This window comes from Camelina sativa, chromosome 20, assembly GCF_030686135.1.
Source record: "Camelina sativa cultivar CO46 ecotype springtype chromosome 20, ASM3068613v1".
In the NCBI taxonomy this organism is placed as follows: domain Eukaryota; kingdom Viridiplantae; phylum Streptophyta; class Magnoliopsida; order Brassicales; family Brassicaceae; genus Camelina; species Camelina sativa.
Genome location: NC_141899.1, coordinates 28837053 through 28856159, shown reverse-complemented (window position 1 = coordinate 28856159; position 19107 = coordinate 28837053). Strand labels below are relative to the sequence as shown.

The 19107-nt window shown below is 39.3% G+C and overlaps 1 protein-coding gene and 2 pseudogenes across 1 annotated transcript; 1 reads left to right on the top strand and 2 right to left on the bottom strand.

Annotated features, from left to right (window-relative positions):
- Positions 1 to 7895: 7895 nt before the first annotated feature.
- On the top strand, positions 7896 to 10577 carry LOC147919524 (uncharacterized; annotated as a pseudogene).
- A 4288-nt stretch (positions 10578 to 14865) lies between these two features.
- LOC147919523 (uncharacterized) lies at positions 14866 to 16435 on the bottom strand. Its single transcript, XM_087503996.1, has 4 exons — positions 16178 to 16435; positions 15681 to 16110; positions 15559 to 15609; positions 14866 to 15419 (listed from the first exon to the last, which is right to left on the bottom strand). Exons 1-4 carry the CDS (start codon positions 16433 to 16435, stop codon positions 14866 to 14868), a joined length of 1293 nt encoding a protein of 430 aa, XP_087360122.1.
- A 2145-nt stretch (positions 16436 to 18580) lies between these two features.
- LOC147919522 (small nucleolar RNA R71) lies at positions 18581 to 18681 on the bottom strand (annotated as a pseudogene).
- Positions 18682 to 19107: the final 426 nt, after the last annotated feature.

The following is a 19107-nucleotide window of genomic DNA, read 5'->3' as shown; positions in this document are numbered from 1 at the left end:
ATAACTACGACACCAAAAAGTAACAAAACTGTCTTAATTACAGACTAACAAAACGTCTTTAAATCATCACAATTCGTGTTTAAAATAACGTTTTAATTATGTATCTTATTGTTACGAAACTATAGTCTCAAATGGTCACAAATGATAGTTAGAAATTTGTCGCAAAATTTTAACAAATACTCAAAAATAATGATATTTTGTGACTATCATAATGTCCAATTTTATCATTAGAAGTTATTTTCAAATGGTGTTATTAATAAAAATTCATTGCATATGATAAAAATTATAACTAAAAAATCAATCTCAAAACAATATTATTTTTTAAATTTATTATCATACAAATTTTTTATAATCATAAACATTAGATATACATTATAAGCTATCTTTATTCTTACAAAAAAAAAAAAATCACAAATTCGTCCAGATGAACATATTCGATGATAACTTCCATGTTATAACTCCTATGGAAACGATTTCAGGCTTTCTGGAAAGGTAAGACTCAGATCTTTCCAACGGTTGGTAGATCAGCTTCTGGTTAAATTTGTAGCAGTGGAAAACGATTTCACAAGATGACTGATGTTAATTCGCGGATCTGCGCAGAATAGGTTTGAGAAAACATGTATAACTTTTAATCTACAAAAGGGGTTACAAAATCCTTTAGGGAAAACTTACATCTATGGGTTGGGAAATTGCTCACCAAACTTCATCCATAAAAGAGTCCGTTTACCCCTTATTTTCCACACTCTCCTAGAGCATGTAAGATCTGTCCTTAATCTCAATTGTGGGTCCTTGTTCTCTTTCTCTCAAATGGTTCACTCTCTCTCTCTCTAGGTTATGGAGGCACGAAATTATAAAGAATAAAACCCTAATCATCTCTTAAATAAGTCTTATTAAATTAGGGTTAGAGACTTGACTTAATGGGCTTTGTATAAATGATATAACAATTTATACTATTTTATGACTAATGTTTACTCATTTTTATGTCACAAACTGTGACTTGCATATCTTTTATAAGTTCATAACTAATTTGCAACAACATATTGGTCATAATGTAGTCATAAGAGTGACAATTAATATTATCGTAGCATATTCGTCACTAATTGTGACAAACTTTTGTTACTGAGTTTTTTCGTCATAATATAGTGACGAATATACTATGAATTTGTTACAAATAAACTTAGTCATAATATCGTATTTAAAGTGTCACAAATTTGTGACGGAAATTTTTTGTCTCAAAAATACGTCTCAATAAACTTATTTTCTTGTAGTGTTTGTAGTTTTCCTGTCTTATCTCTTGTCTCATTCTAGTTGCATTTCAGTAGCATTCACTTAGTTTCCTGTTCATTATGTGCCTTGCATTAGTTCATTACTTGCATTACCATTCTATTTTTGTTCTAGCTTCATAATTGTCATAATCATTCTGTTCCATTTACATTTAGCATCTAGTTCTAGTAGCTTTTACATTCTGCATTTTACATTTCATCATAGGATTGTTAGTGACAAACATCCTTCATATTTGGCTTCACTTAGACATATATGCACATCCTGATTGCTTGCAAACACTCAGGTTGGATTGGCACCTCTTATACTACAACTGCATAAGGGGAATTGAAACACTCTGCCATCCATTCATTCATATCTCACCATTCCATACATTCATCATATCACACCCACAAACATTTGTGTTTCACAAGTCAACTCCGAGATACCCAGGGCAACAGACAAGCAGAGGCAACCAATAAGACCATACTCGCTGGAATTAAAAAACGCCTTGACGCAAAAAGGGGCTCTGGGTAGACGAACTCGACGTCGTCTTGTGGTCTCACCGAACTTCCTCGCGAACATCCACCGGACGAACCCCGTTCTCCCTTGCATACGGTATGGAAGCACTCGCACCAGCCAAAGTTGGGATCCCGACGCTCCGACGGTCTATGCTTATTCACAATCCAGAGTTGAACAAAAAAAAGATGTGTGATAGACTCCTTTTAATCGAAGAAGAGCGTGACCAGGCGCTACTACGCATTCAAAACTATCAGCAAGCCGCTGCAAAATTATACAACAAAAAAGTCAAGTCTCGTCACTTTTCCGAGGGCGACCTCGTCCTCCACAAAGTGTATGAAAACATGGCCGAAAAGAACGCGGGAAAGCTCGGCGCGCATTGGGAAGGCCCTTATTTAGTTTCCAAGATTGTCAAGCCAGTCGTCCATCAGCTACGCGAGATGGACGGCACGCCAGTCCCGAGATCATGGAAATCCGCCAACCTCAAGCACTACTTCCATTAGTCCGCTAACCACCAAAAAAAAAAAACAGCTCCCACCGAGCATTTACATGTAATATCAACTACAAATTGTTTGAACCCTTTTGAGGGTACGTAGGCAGCCTTTCACGAGGCGCAACTATAACATCAATAAAAATATATATTTTGAGCAATCAATTGATTTCTACACTGACGTCCTGGCCTGGCGCACAGTTCTACGTTCCGCATGAATGTAATGGTGAAATAATCCATACTTTACTTTGGTAAAGAGTAAAAGCCGAGTCCATACTCACAAGCGCTCCGCATGGGTGCAGTGGTGAAATAATCCATATCCTCACTTTGGTAAGGATTTATAAGTCGAGCCCAGACTCGCAAAAAGCTAGCAGAGAGCAGAGCGAATAAGCCGAAGACCCCGACTCGCACACTCGCAACTCTTGCAGCATCTACAGCGTAAGCCGGTCACGCTGACCGCACCTAACTAGTACGACAAGTCCGTCTTGTCTACTCTCAGTGTTATGGGGAATAACATATCCATGGTAAGCTAGGAGACGTCCTGCACCACAAAATATGCCCTACAACGACAAAAACATAAAAATTCAAAAGCAACTTCATCATAATGTAGAAAACAAAAATCGGCAATAATCAACTTTTGCGCAAAAATCACCAAGTTCATAAAGCAAAAGCAATCGAGTTCGCAATGACAGAAAGAAAAATCCAAAAGCAAGAACAAACAAGCAATAACATGAGGACATATTACTCGTTAGCGGCATCATCCGCGCCTCCATCAGCAGCTTCCGGGAATGGCTCCAGATCATCGTCAGGAAGCGGTGGCACCACAACCCCGTCCACCTTCGCCTGATACTCTTCCTAGCTGGCTGCAAGGCGTGTCATCCTATCCTTGGGAATTGAGACGCCCCTGTTAATCAACGTCTGAAGACACTACCTAATCCTAATCACTTGCCTAAGAGTGAGTAAGTGGGGCTGTCTTTCGCGCGTTGCAATCACTTGCGTCCTCAAACGGTGATGAGATAATGGCCAGCTCAACCAAACCACACGGACCTGAGGAGCAGCTTGAACCTGAGGAAGCATTGGAGGAGCAGCTTGTACCGGAGGAAGCATCGGAGGAAGCGTTGATCGTTCCGGCGGGTCCTCTAACAAGGTAAAAATCCAGGAGGTTTAATCAAGCCATCAATGGTCTACTTAGGGAGCTGTACAAGAAGCAAGAATACATGGCTCAAGCCATCCTAATGATGATCACAGCCTAGGGTGTTCGATGAAGGGTTAAGTGTTGCTTATGCACTCTTATTTCCTTGTCAAGTTTTGTCCCATTGGGTTTTCTTGACAAGGTTTTTAATGAGGCTTAAGTGACACTTTCAAGCCCCCTTTATCACCTCATTTCGTGGTCCAAGGCCCATCTCTTTTCTTTGGCCCATTTTCTATTTTCTTTGTTCAAACTTTGCATTTATTGCTTTTGTATTTTTGTAGACATTGTGCATGAGCTTGACCTTGTTAATGCTCTTACATAATTTTCTCTTCTCTCATCTTCTCCTTCGTCCACCCTTCTCTATTTAAACTCTTTATATTTCTCATTTGCTTCTCATCAAACAATTTAATCAAAAACTTTCTTTTTACTTGTTTGATCAGAGAAGTGTGTAGTATCTCCTCAACTTGTTTACTTATTAGTGTGTCATATCTAAGTTGTAATCAAGCCTCTAGTCTAAGAGATCTCCATCTCTCTTAGAAGTACTCTTCAATCCCCTTTAAATCCGCTGCAATTCCAGCTCTTCACCTTCTCTGCCGTTCATTTATCCATTCCGCTGCATCTTCCACCCATTCATCTTCATCATTTCGTTCATCTCTCTTCAAGACCTTGCAAAATGTGTCCTTGGGCATAGATCCTCATCCAGGAGTCTATCATGTGGTATCAGAACCACTTTGCTATCAGGTTTTGAACTTCCAATCGCCACTCTCTGTTTTTCTCAGATTTTTTGTTCATCTTGCAAACATTTTATAAAATGTTTTACTCTTTCAAAAATTACGAACTCAATTGCATTTAGATCATCTTTGAGTCTATTATTTTTGAAAATTGATTTCAGAATTTTTTGAACCGTTTTTATATTTTTCCAGATCGGTTTTTGGAACTATTTACTTGTTGGATTTTTGTCCTTTGTTTTTCAGGTACCATGATGACATCCAAAGAGGAAGATTCATCCACTTCTAGCTTGGAAAGGAGAATTACGAAATCAATCACAGCTGCTATGGCAACAATGCTCGACAAAAAGCTTGGTGCTCTAAATCAAAGGCAACGCCAAGATCTTAAACCCAAACCACCATACGACATATCTAGATCAACCCGGAGCAGCCAACATAAAATCTCTCACACTCCCAAATCTAAATCTGTGAATTATTATAAATTTCCACTTGCTCATAAACTCTATAAATTTCCAGGAAAAGGAGACTATCTTGAGTGGGAGAAAAATATGGATGATTGGTTCTACAACAAGGAAATCCCAAGAAAGGAGAGATTAGCTTTTGCACTGACCCAACTCACAAATGGTGGTTGCAAGAAGTTGATGATCCTTGGCAGTGTCGTGCCCAGGTTTATCGGGGCTTAAGGCGGACTTATATTGGAGATCATTTAAACATTTATTTAAAAAGTAAATAAATATTAAAATTCAAAATTATAATAAAATAAATATTAAAAATTTAAAATTATAGTAGTAATTTTTCAAAAAAAAAAAAATAATCTAAAAAACTTAAACATAATCGCTCTTCCTTCTATTTCAATAAACTCTTTCACCAACTTCTCATAATCTTATTTCTTTTTGTTTCACGATCTTGCTCGATTCATTCATAATTTAGAGTATTATTTTCCTTTTTGTATATTTTTAAAACATATGTATATATATATATTCAAAGGAGTCGTTCATGGATTGTTTAGAAAATAATAATACTCTCAAAACCATAATAATACAGCATATTTTTCAGGATTGAGGGTTAAAAAAAACTATATATTGTGGGGGCCTGAGGCAAATGCCTTTTTTCTTACCCATAGGCACGGCCCTGATCCTTGGTATTACAAGGAGCCATATATCACATTTTTGAGAGATCTTAAGAAGATTCTAAGGAATAAGTATGCTCCACAAGCGCTGGAATGTGTTCCCCAAGCCAATGGCACAATCCAACCAGTTCCTGAAAAGAAACGAGCCTTATTCCCAGATCAAAAGAAAACCCCAATATCCGTGGAGGCTAAGACACAATCAGATCTTTTTGAAGCGTGATAACTCTCTAATTTACATGTTTTAGACACCTTTTCTTGTCCATATTCTGCATTACATATACCCTAACATTAGCATTTTTGGGTCATTAACTGTAGGAATTTGCATTTAGGCCATTTGGGGTGCTGCATTCTTGCATTTATTTGTTTTTGATGAAAACAGGTGCTTTAGAGTCTAAAATGGGGGAAAACAAGGTGAAACCCGAGCATGTACCCGAAGGAGTTATTGTGCAAGAAGAACAGTCCGAACCTCAACCCGATCAAAGAGGATCTAAGAGCAGGAAGAACAACCCGAAGACCTACCCGAGGAACACCATCGTGCAAGACTGAGCAGTTAGGTTAAAAGGGTTTCCATATATAAACCCCCCTCTTCTTCCCCACGCCCTAGCACGCCGCAGACACTCAAAACAGAGAGCGAGAGCTTTTGAGAGAGAGACTGAGCGATTCAAAAACAAAATTTTCACTTGTTAGAATTCATTTTTATTTCTTTTGCATTTCTTCTTAGATTTTGATTCTGTACTCTTCTACTTTTAATTTATTTTCAATACAATGCAATTTTCGTTCATTTGTGTTTTTATACTTTCTACTATGAGATCTGAGTAGTAAATTAAAGTGTCTAGGGATGGGATAGATAAATAGGTGTTCTTGATCGGTTGATTAGTTAGGATGTCTTAGCTTGAATGTTTACTTAATATAAATTCCTTTCTAGATTGATGTTCTTAATGCTATTTTCATACCGAGAGGTTGAGACTAGATCTAGAGTGTTTTGCCATCGAGAGATGTTGTTGAAATGCTTGAATCAATCAATGCTAGAGATTTACTCACTTAGCCTAAGAGATTAGATGTGTAAGGAGTTTATTGACAATAATGAATCGGTTTGTAATGCCTGCTTGGTCATGTTTCTCCAACGAGAGTTGGGTAGGGGAGGGACCAAGGTTGATTGTTTCTATCACGAGAGTGTTTTAGCAAGATTTAAGAGATTCATTGTCTAGGGAATATTTGCTTGAGGCATGTAGGACATCCCACATTGGTCAGGAACACTTATGAGTCGATTACCCCATCCTTAGGAGCTTTCTTATCTTGACTATTTAGCTTTATTTAATAACTCGACCCCTTACTCGAACTGGTACTCGATTACCAGTTTCGTGTATACCTTCGAGCTGTTCATCCTTGACTTCTTGATCCGATCACTCCACCCGATCACAACAAGAAAACCTGCGTTTAGCGACTACCAATTGTGACTCTTAATTCAGTTGCAAAAAATAGCAACCACTTAGCGATTCATTTACGACTGTTTCCCGACGAAATTTACAGAAGAAGCAAAACAGTCGCACTTTTACGACGGAAACATTATAGTCGCAACACAATCGCAATTTGAGACTGTTTAGTGACAGTAATTTATAAAAAACAAAGAGTCACAAATTAGCATCGATTTTGCAACTTATACTCCGGTCACAAGTTTATTTATCGATAACTTGCTAACTCCTATTTTTTGCGATGAAGGTGCTACGACATGTGCGACTTATTTGCAACCACTTTTGCGACTGTTTAGCGTCTAACACCTGAATTAGATACTGGTTTGCGACTCCTAAGCAACTCTCGATTTGTTGAATTTGAAATTTCACATTAGAGAAATGTTAACATGTTTCTATACACATTTCCACTTTAAATTGGTCAATATCAGTCATATAAACTTTGTCAAAGCTTTCCATTTTAGTATTTAGACACAAAAATTTCATAATATCTAAATCATTGTAAAGAGTATATATGTTATTTCATAAGAAGGTTTGTAATTTTATGAAAATTGCAAAACAAAGATATGAAAACAATATTTAAAGATCATAAACTATTCCATATACTCTACAAGACAATCATGAGTCCATATTGTTGATTGATATCAATAGAATTGTGCAAAAATGATAGATTCCAATAATTTGTATTATGACTAAAGTCGGAGAGTCACAATAGAGTAACAAGTTGCGACTAACTTGTTACTCTATTTGCGACTCTTGTTTTTTGCGACTATCTTGCTACTAATTTTGCGACGATGTCGCTACCCTTCTGTGACCATTGTGTTACTCTACTTGACCACTTTATTATTTTTTGCCAAGTTTTAGGCGCATAATTCCCCCTTTTTTTTAGTATGTGTCTCTTTTGCGACCACTTTGCGACTCCTCTTCGTTAATTACTAGGCAAAGAACACAATAAGCTCTCTTCTTTCTCTCTTTCTATTTTCACTAAGTGTCGAAAACCTTTCAACTCTCTCTTCTTTCTCCTCTCGAATCTCTCCTCTTGTCCTCTCAATCGATCAAATCTCTCCTCTTCTTCTCTCAAATCTCTCCTCTTTCTCAACTCTCTCTAATGGCTGGTAGGGGTCGCAGAGGCAAATCCGCTGGAGGTGTTAGGGGTCGCGGAGGCAGATCCGCTGGAGGTGTTAGGGTTTACAATGGTGCGAGGGAACCTAGTTCTGCTGCAGTTAATCAGGCCTCCAATGGTGCGAGGGAACCCAGTTCTGCCACGGTTAATCACGCCTCGAATGGTGCGACTTCACGCGGAGGTCGAAGTGGTGTCGGAACGTTGTCTCACTCCTCGAATCCATCAGGCTCTCAGTCCGTGACTAATTCATATAGAACTATGTCGTCCCAGTTTCCGCCGGGGACACAACAATCGCCTCCTGCTTCTCAACCACTGCGGGTTGCTTCTCCACCACTGCGGATTGGTTCTCCCCCACCGCGGGTTGGTTCTCAACCACCGCGGGTTGGTTCTCAACCACCGTGGGTTGGTTCTCAAGTACCAGTTCTTGCTCCTCAACCACCGCCTCCTGTTCCTCCAATCATACAAGAACTACCAGACCTAAACATGGAAGATGATTACGAAGAAGAAAACCCTAATCCCAATCCTGCCGAAGAAGAAAACCCTATTCCTAATCCGGCCGAACAAGACTACCAAGCTTTGTTAGATGTTCTGCTAGCTCTTCCAGGCCGACAACATCTCCCAGTCCTGTCTGTCGATCCCATCCCCGGCGTTGAGACTCTATGGTAATTTCTTATTGCTCTTGGAGTTAGGTTGAGACTTTGTTTTTGTTTAATTAAGTTTAATGAAAGACTGCTTTGTTTGATTAAGTTAGAGGTTGTGTTTTATTGTTTGGTAGGTTGCGATTGACTGTTTGTTTTGAGATTGAGATTGTTTGTTTTGTTGATTAAGTTGAGATTGATTGTTTTGTTTGATTAAGTTAGAGGTTGTGTTTTATTGTTTGGTAGGTTGCGATTGATTGTTTTGTTTTGAGATTGTTTGTTTTGTTGATTAAGTTGAGATTGAGATTGAGATTGTTTGTTTTGTTTTGTGATTGAGATTGAGATTGTTCTCTTTGCTCTTAGTGGAAGGTTGAGATTGATTGTTTTGTTGATTAAGTTAGAGGTTGTGTTTGATTGTTTCGATAAGACTGATTGTGTTACTTTGTATTGGTTAAGACTGATTGTGTTTGTTTTGTGACAGGTTTAATAGACACAAAGGAAAAATTTCTCGGGTGATCTCTAGAATATTTAGAAGGAAATTCGATGGTCCTTACTACAGCTGGAAGGTTACTCCTAGACCCATTCAAGAGAGATATTTCAGGATATTTGCGGTAATGTCTTATAGCTTTCAAAGTTTTATTATCTCTCATAACTGACTTAGTATCATCACTAACTTAACTCAATTGTAATATGTAGCGGAAGTTCTATTGGGATACTGGGATTACTGAGCTTGTTTGAGAGGGGTTCTTAAAGATAGCCAAGAAGCGAATGAAAGGCATTGTTAGTCAAGCTAAAAGCAGTGGTAAACAACCTGTTTGGATCACCAGTGCAGAACTGTGGGATGAGATGTGTGATCATTGGAACGAACCTGATGTAATGGAGAGGAGCTCAAATGCCTCGCAGTGCAGAAACTCCGATCGTGGTGGTCTTAGAGTCCCCAAACACCTTGCCGGTCAGAAATCATATGTGCAAGTTCATCAAGAAATGGTAATTTAACATTGCTTCCATGATTTTAACACCCTAAACACCTTGCTTCCATGATTATAACACTCTTAACACCTTGTTTCCATGATTTTAACATTTCACAATTTCTTTGTAGGAAGAAGAATTGGGCCGTCCGGTATCATTTGCTGAAGTGTTCATGAAGACGCATACTCGAGCTGACGGATCGTTTGTTGATCAAAAAGCTAAACAAGTAGCTGAGACTTATGAGAAAACATTAGAGGAGAGACTGTGTGAAGTGGACGATGATGGTCCAGAAAATTCAGGGAATTCTTCTGAACGTTCAACTCATCGTACTCTCAGCATTGATGAAAAGAATGATATATTTCTTAAGGTAACTCTTAGTTTCTTTATTTTGATGTGTGTGTATGATTATTCTTAATGGTAACTTTCTTTATTTTGATGAAAAGAATGAGTATTTTCCTTTCTTAATCCATATTTTAGTTTTCTTAATCCGCATGGTTTCTTTATTTGCTGAGCATTTTGATTTCTTAAGACTTGTTTCTAACCTTGATGTTTTTCTTTGTTTTAGTGTACTCAAACAGATGAGAAGGGAAACCTTTTTGGTCTTGGATCTCTTGTTGAGACACTAAGGAAAGGGAAAAGGAAGGAGAGCTATGCAGAATCTTCTCCACCATCACTTCATGAGCTTCATGAACAACTTCGCAAGAAGATAGCTCATCTAGATGCTGAGAATGCCCGACGTGAGCAGGAGCATCAAGAGCTTCTCATCTACGTGAAAGAGAAAGATCCAGCATATGATACTATTATTGCTTCCTTGCAACCAAGAGTACCAGCAACAACACCAGCAACCACACCTGAAGACAACATACCACCAGCCACCGTGTCAGGTACTCACCAGCCACCGTGTCAGGTACTCACCAGCCACCGAGTTAGACACAACACCAGCCACCACATCCCCTTTCTCCACTTACTAAGTTCTAAACATTGTCTTTGCTAAAAAAACATGAATTGCTTGTTTGAGACTTTTTACTTGTTTTTGCTTTAGGATGATCTTTTTGGTTAATACAATGATTATGCTAATCTTTATGTTTAATGAATGATTATGATATCTTTTGTGGTAATTTGGTTTTCAATTTTAATTTATTGTGATTCATTCCAAATTTGATAGATAAAACAGGTTTATTATATGCTAAAATGTCACCAAATTGCGACCAAAATTATTTCTATGAAATTATCAGACTAGTGGCAAAATGGTTACTAATGAACGAGGACTATTTTGCGACGACAGAAAGGAGTCTGAAAATGGTCACACAATTTAATCACTAACTTGCGACTGACTTGTAACTACCTTTACGACCGAAGCTTCCTAAAATAAAGAGTCTGTAAAGAGTCGCTTATTAGCGACTATATAAGAGCAGTCATAATTCCGTCGTAAAATTGCGACCATTTTAAGACACCTAAATTTTGCAACCATTTTTTAGCGACTATCTGAAGTAGTCGCATAGTAGTCGCAAAGTAGGTTTTTGCGACGGTTTAGCGACGATTGTTGGAGTTGCTAAACGTTTGTTTTCTTGTAGTGGATCTTGTACTCGAATGCTTGCATCGAGTGCCTAGGTTGTGTGGTCCTTGCCTTTTTATTTAACTTCGCTTATTTTAGGACTGTTAGATAAAACCCCAATTATTGCTTGGCTTGACTTTCTTGTTTCTGATCATATCTTATCTGCTAGCATAACAACCATTTGGATTGATAACCTTTTGTACTACAATTGCATAGGGAATTGATACCCTGGGTGAAAATCCTGTTATCAAAGCGTTAACCGAGTACATTAAAATCAAGAAGATGAAGGCTAAGTCAACATCTCAACCAAAGAAGGTCCCTGAACAGATTGTCGTTCATGAGCAAAGTCTAAAGTCAACACTCGAACCAAGTGGAGAACCAAGGCAATGTAATTCTTCAACACTTTCAAAATCCAAGGAAGTAATTGATCAAGGTTTAGAAAATTCCATTTCTTGTATGATGCACTTGTCTTTTCCCAAAAGTGTTGAGATAGGTACAGATTCTAATGGAGGACAATGGAAGCAAGCAGAACAAGAAAAGGAGAATAAGGAGTTTGAAAGAAATATCAGCTCGGACCCAAGGAGGAACAGCTCAGAGACGGACCGAGGAGAAACAGCTTGGAGAAGAAGCCAAGGAGAGACAGTTCATTGCTGAGGATGATGTTGTTATACCAACTGGACCTATGACTCTATCTCAAGCTAAGTGTGATCTTTCTTTTATCCAATATGATTTTTTGCTTGAAAACCTAACCTATTTGGAACCGGAGCAACCGAGTAGCATTATTTCCTTTTTACAGGTTCAGGAAGAAGAATCACTAGAAATAACACATATCAGTTTTCCATTGATTATTGATTTGGAGCAGATCAACATTGTGCCAAAACCAGTCCCTATACCATATCTTTGTGACTATCCAAGAAAGCACTGTAAGGAAATTCATTTGGTTAGGACAGATCCTAATTCAACTCTTCTTTGAGAGTTTCTTTGTGTAGCATTGCAATGGAACCGTTTAGAACTAAAACTGAACATGTAATGGTTAAACCTTTTTCTGAAATGAGACATTTGCTTGAAAAAGAGTTGTGTGAGTTTAAACTGTTCATTGAGCTTTGCAAACCAACTGTGAAAGATCATGTTTTTGATTTCTCTATTTCAAGTATGATGCACTTGTTCTTTCCCATGATTGCTAAGAAAGGATCAGGTTACATGAAGAATCAAAATAACTTTGGAGAGAAAACATGTTCTGTTTAAATCAAGGAGAAACCACCAGATATATGCCAATAAGTGATTTATCATTTGGGAGTTAGAAGCTGGAAGTATCTCAGGAAAACAACTTCGATTGCCCAAGGATGCTCCAATCTAAAACTCTATTTTGATAACAACTACATGAATATCTGTTTAATCTTTTCCTATGTGCCGAATCTGTTTCCTTTTGATGTAGGAGATCTTGTGAAGCATGGAGAAGTAGTCAAAGTTTTCTCAATGCTCTAAGATGAACCACCCGATGCAATACTTGTGCTCATATCTAACAATCATAAGATAAGTATTTTTATTCTCAAGGATTCTCTTATCCAAGATCACACAGATATGATTCGCTTGTCTTTTTCAAAAGAGCCAATTGCAGATTTTAGAGCAGTCATGAAGCGGATAAAAAAAAAAACTGAAAAGAAAGTGGGAGACAAATGATTTAAGCCACCTGATTTGGATCAAGGTGAGCACCAAGATGTCAGCAGCTTCATACTGATCTAAGAAGAACCCCAGATCCACTTCCATTAACCATGATGAGCATCAATAATACACAAGGCACTATCCAGCTAAGTAATTCCTTAACCCAATTTGTTTCTCATGATTCTAGAGCTTTGATTATCAGTTTTTTACATTCAGAAAATCTTGGAAAAATGTTAGGTTTATTGAAAGAAAATTCAGAACATAACAAGGATAGTGATTTGTACCAAGCTCATATTGTACCATGACTATAATGACGCACTTGATATTTGCCAAATGTATTGACAACTTTGCAGGTACAAAAGAGAAGCCCCCAGATTTAGCAATTCTTTCGTCCAAAATCTTTACGACAACCGGACTGGAGATTTTTTGATGCATAATCTTCAATCCAATGATTGTTTTAGGATGATCTTTGAGGTTGAAGAACAACTAATGGTACACTTGAGGAGTAAACAATTTCCAGCTGAAAAGAAGTCGAAACTAATCGATGGACCATTCAAAGTGCTCAAAAGGATCAACAACAATGCTTACCAACTCGACCTCCAAGATAAGTACAAAGTGAATGGCAGTTTCAATGTTACTGATCTTCTTCCATATTTTGCAGATAATTCGGATTTGAGGTCAAATCCTTTTCAAGTGCGAGAGGATGATGAGATCATGGCCTGATCTACCAAACCACACGGACCTGAGGAGAAGCTTGAACCTGAGGAAGCATTGGAGGAGCAGCTTGTACTAGAGGAAGCATCGGAGGAAGCGTTGATCGTTCCGGCGGGTCCTCTAACAAGGTCAAAATCCAGGAGGTTCAACCAAGCCATCAATGGTCTACTTAGGGAGCTGGACAAGAAGCAAGAATACATGGCTCAAACCATCCTAATGATGATCACAGCCCAGGGTGTTCGATGAAGGGTTAAGTGTTGCTTATGCACTCTTTTTTTCTTGTCAAGTTTTGTCCCATTGGGTTTTATTGACAAGGTTTTTAATGAGGCTTAAGTGACACTTTCAAGCCCTCTTTGCCACCTCATTTCGTGGTCCAAGGCCCATCTCTTTTCCTTGGCCCATTTTCTATTTTCTTTGTTCAAACTTTGCATTTTCCGTAAACTTTGCATATATTAATAGAAGAACATCTTGACAAAAAAGCTGAGGTGTCAGCATTATAGATATATACTACATAATCAAATTTGAAATATTTCAATTACCCATAAATATACTAGATTTTGTAAATAAAAATTACAGCAAAAACATTAAATAATTATTTTATACCGCACTATGTGCGGGTTGTTACCTAATTGCTTTTGTATTTTCCTAGACATTGTGCATGAGCTTGACCTTGTTAATGCTCTTGCATAATTTTCCCTTCTCTCCTCTTCTCCTTCGTCCTCCCTTCTCTATTTAAACTCTTTATATTTCTCATTTGCTTCTCATCAAACATTATAATTAAAAACTTTCTTTTTACTTGTTTGATCAGAGAAGTGTGTAGTATCTTCTCAACTTGTTTATTTCTTAGTATGTCATATCTAAGTTGTAACCAAGCCTCTAGTCTAAGAGATCTCCATCTCTCTTAGAAGTACACTTCAATCCCCTTTTAATCCGCTGCAATTCCACCTCTTCACCATCTCCGCCGTTCATTTATCCATTCCGCTGCATCTTCCACCCATTTATCTTCATGATTTCGTTCATCTCTCTTCAAGACCTTGCAAAGTGTGTCTAACAAACGGTCAATATGCTCCTGATGCGTCCCAATCATGACAGCAGCCTTTGCGCGCTCCTACTCTCCGCGCTCATCCCTCGCTTTCCTAAGTCGCTCTATCTCGGAAGTGAGCTTTCGTTGGGACTGTTTAAGAGAAGTCGTTAGCTCCTTGACGAGCGCCACATTCTCCTTGCTCGATTGCTCAGCCTGAACAAACGCATCCTAAACAAGCACGGTCTCCCTCCTAGCAGCACGCACCTTGTCTTCATATTCGCCAACAAGACGGTTCGTCCAACTCATTGCTTAAAAGATCAAGGAAGACAATTGGATTATGGCTAAGTAACATGCAAAGCAAAGCAAACCGAAGAATCAGACTCTAACATGAAACTACCAACGAACGCAATCCTCATACGCGGTTGGACAAGCCAAATCACAAGGAGCAGGAAACGGAACGAAGTCACCATGGTATTTGTTGGCGAGGTCCGCGCAAGCCCTTGAATCACCAGAAAACGCATGATCTTTTGCGTCATAGCAAAAGGAAAACGAGTGATCGACGCCCACACGACCATCCTCCGCATAATGGGAACGCCTAGAGCTTCCTCCAACTTCACTCCGAGGACTGGAGCGTGACGACCTCTTCCGGGAACGATCGCCGCCTACAGCTGCAGGAGCACTCCCACGGGGAGCCGAAAAAGGCTTTTTCGCAGCACGAGCCGCACCAACCTCAACAGAACGAGTTCTACGCCTAGCTTCATCCTCGGGAATAGGCATCTCACCATCCACGATCTCTGCGACGACAACCTCAACTTCAGTATTGGGCGCAACAACTTCAGTATTGGGTGCAACAATCTCCGTCGCAACAGCTGGCGCATCCTCGGCATCGTACAAATCAGCATAGCACTTCATCGGGCAGTCTCCCATTTGCAGACCGGTTCCCAAACCTGCGGAATAAACAGAAATGTAAGATGCAAGAGTATATACAAGTATCGAAACAGAAACGAACGAAAATTCCAAACTCACAAGTTGTGAAATGTGAGAGGACGCATGGCCACCGCAGAGCTCCATGCTACACTAGAGTACCAACTTTGTCAAGAAGATTGGTACCGTTAGCAGCTGAAGTCCGAGGAGTACCTGCAAATACGAAGCGAAAACCATCATCAAACATAAGTAACAGACGAAAACACGAACCAAGCACATAATACCAGCACTCAAAGTCCAGGTAGGAGAACAAGTCGTGGTCGGATCCTTGACCAAAAGACTGTTTATCTCTACGAAGAAAAATCTCCTCCGCCAACTGTGCACGTTACTCTTCTGGTCGTACAAGATCTCGAAGCCAGGTCTAGCGCGAGTAGTACAAAATCTGGTGCTGTCAATCGAGAAAGCCTTAACGAGCTCAAAATGATTGGGATCAATCTTGATGCCATCCCGGGCTCCCTTGATCACGATCGCGACCGCGTTCCGGATAAAAGAAATTGACAGTTGCAAAAATGCAATCTCTCGGTTCGCGCAGTAACTCTTCAAAAACTCAGGGATGGGAAACCACAGCCCGCACTCAGTGAAGAAGACCTCGTAAACATAGAGATGGCCCTCCGGGCAGTTCCATGGACGCTCATCAGGGCTCGGTAGCGCGAGCTGCAAATTGTGGGGCATTTTAAAGAGGTCGTAAAAGTGAGCTATGGACCTGCTATTACTAGGGTACTTTCGACAACATGGAAGACGCACTCGCCATTGCCGTCCTAGCAGCTCTAGCGCGATCTTTGCGACGTATCAGAACTCTGTTACCTACAGCTAAGCCGGCAACTAGAGACCTAGGAGCGTGTTCCACGTCAACGCATTCCTTGTATGCAAGAACTTTCCCGCGGCGCTGACCTGAAGGATGGGGAATCACACTAAGGTTCAGAGAATCCGTAGGAAACATATCTTCAAGGTTCCGGACATCCTCCTCCGTAAGATCCATTAAGACACCTCCCCCCTCCGTTGGAGATCACCACGAAGGACAGCCCGCTCCAAATTCGTCGAAACCTCATGGTTTTTGTGGTTTTTAACCATGATATAAGAAGTCTTTTAGAGTCTTTTGATTTGTTTTCTAGATTGTTTTTGAGTCTTTACAGGTTTTTAGCATGGAAGGAGCAAAATGGAGCAATTTGGATGTTTTGGAGCATAAATCTTGAAGAATCAATTTGGTCTCGGATGAAAGCAGGAGCATCGACCGACACCAAGATAGGAGGCATCGATCGACACTCATCTCTGCCGACTCAAGACCCAAGTTTTGGAAAATTTACAAATCTGCCCCAAAGTTTTCCATATTTGCAACATAAGTCCCTGACGTGTTTTAGGACATATATATATAGTTTTTAGGTTTTCCAAACCCTTAAGTTTTATTCTATCAAGTTCTATTTTTCCTGCAACCCTGAGAGATTTTTGAGAGCTATTGGAGAGAGATCTGCTTTGTAGAAAAGAATTTCTAAACTCCTTCTTACTCTTTTTAATCTCTATTGCTTATTATTCAGAATCATGTCTTGTTCTTCATTAAACATGTCTGAGTAGTTTGCTTGTTAGGTTTAGGGTTTTTCACAGGGATTTTATGAATTATTAGATCTGATTATTTAGGATTCTTTATCTTGCTAGATCTTCATCTTAGGTTGTTCTTCATATTAATCCTTGATTGGCCATTTAGAATTAATACCTTAGGAAAATAAATTGATATGAGAATATAATTGTTTTCCTGATAAAACCTTTTGATGAGCAAAATTATTTTCTGGAAAGAGATTTGATTTAATAATTTTGTGAACAATATAAACCTGATTTTATTGCTGATTTTTAACCTAGAATTTTACAAAGAGATTTGGATTTTCTGGTTTTAAATTTAGATATTATTTGCAGTGAGAACTGATTTAATTTACAAAAGTGTTTAGAGTTCTAGATCTGTTCTTAATTGTTTGAATCCTAATTTATTGATTGATTTAATATTTCATAATTTCCTGAGAAATTCCCTAGGCCTAGCTTTTTGATCTCCTGAATTTACAACAGTCTTTAATATTAATATTTTGCATTGCTTTTGTTTTAATTTAATTTAATATGTTTAGCATAATTGAAAAACTCTATAATCCATTGTGTGTGATCTTGAGTCTCTGTGGAATTCGACCCCTAAGTACTGCAGTGATCTCTTAATTTGAGAGAGTAGCTCTAGGGTAAATTTGAGCATATCAAATTTTGGCGCCGTTGCCGGGGACTCTCTGATCTACCATTAGATTTGAGTTTTTGATTTTGTCTAAATTTTTCTTTTTATTTTTTTCTACTTACACGTTTTTGTTTTTTTTTTCTTCTCTTTGGTGTTTCAGGTGCATGCCTCCTAGACCTCACACAAGAAGCAACAAGTCTGGTCCTACTGTGAATTTGTCAAACCAAGAGTTAGGAAAACTTGAGCGTGAGAACAGAAAGGCAGCCAAATCTCTAAAGATGGTTAATACTATCATTCTGATGCGAGATGAGGATGGTGCTTTGAGGGATCAAGAGGGCCACTTGCGCAATGAGCAGGGCCAAAAGATTGATGTTGAGGGCGATGTGATTGCTGAAATTGCTGTTGTCGACGAACCAGCTGATGGTGTCGACGGTGTCGATCGACACCAACAAGAGGGTATCGATCGACACCCCCTTCCTGCAGACGGACGTGGAGCTGCCAACCACGTACAGAACCCAGTTCGACGACAGGAGCAAAACCGGGACTTGATCAGGACCATTGCTGACTACAACCGGGCTGATCTGGTGTATGAGAACCATTCTGCAATTGTTCCTCCACCATTCCAGAGGAATCTTTGAGCTGAAGCATGCTTACTTTCAACTAGTTGGGCAGAGACCTTTCTCTGCTTTGCCCAATGAGAAGCCCTTGGACCATATTGAGCATTTTGAGGATCTGGTGGCTAGCATCAAGGCTAATGGAGTGACTGAGGACTTCATATTCTGCAAGCTCTTCCCATACTCACTTGCAGGAGAGGCATCTCAGTGGTTGAAGCAGTTGCCAGCTGGATCTTTGACATCTTGGCAACAAGTCAAAGTGGCTTTCCTCAACCATTTCTATGATGATGCAATGTCAGATGAGTTGAGAGTCAAGATATCCACTTTCAAGCAAAGACCAGATGAAGCTTTCAAGGCAGCTTGGGTGAGATTCAAAGCTTATCAGAGGGACTGTCCACACCATGGTTTTTCAAGGGTACAACTGTTGAGTATCTTCTTCAGAGGGTGTGACTGGAAGTATCAGTTAGCTTTGGATGCTGCAAGTCATGGGAATTTCAAGACAAGAATGCCAGAAGATGCTGAAGTTTTGATTGAGAATTTGGCTTCTAGCAATAGCACTAAGGGAGCAGATGCTGAAAGAAAGAGATTGCATGGAGGATTTGATTCAAACCAGTTAGCTTTTGTTAATGCTAAGCTGGATTCAGTGCATAATCTCCTTATGGGTAAGAAATCTGTTCATTTTGCTGCTGAAGTTGAGACATATGAGCCAGAACCTGATCAAGGACACCAAGAGGAAGATGTGAACTATGTGTATGGGAATCAGGGACAGCGGTTTGGAAATCAGCAAGGCAATAGGCCTTACAGTGGGAACTCTTCAGGCTACACTTCCAAGCC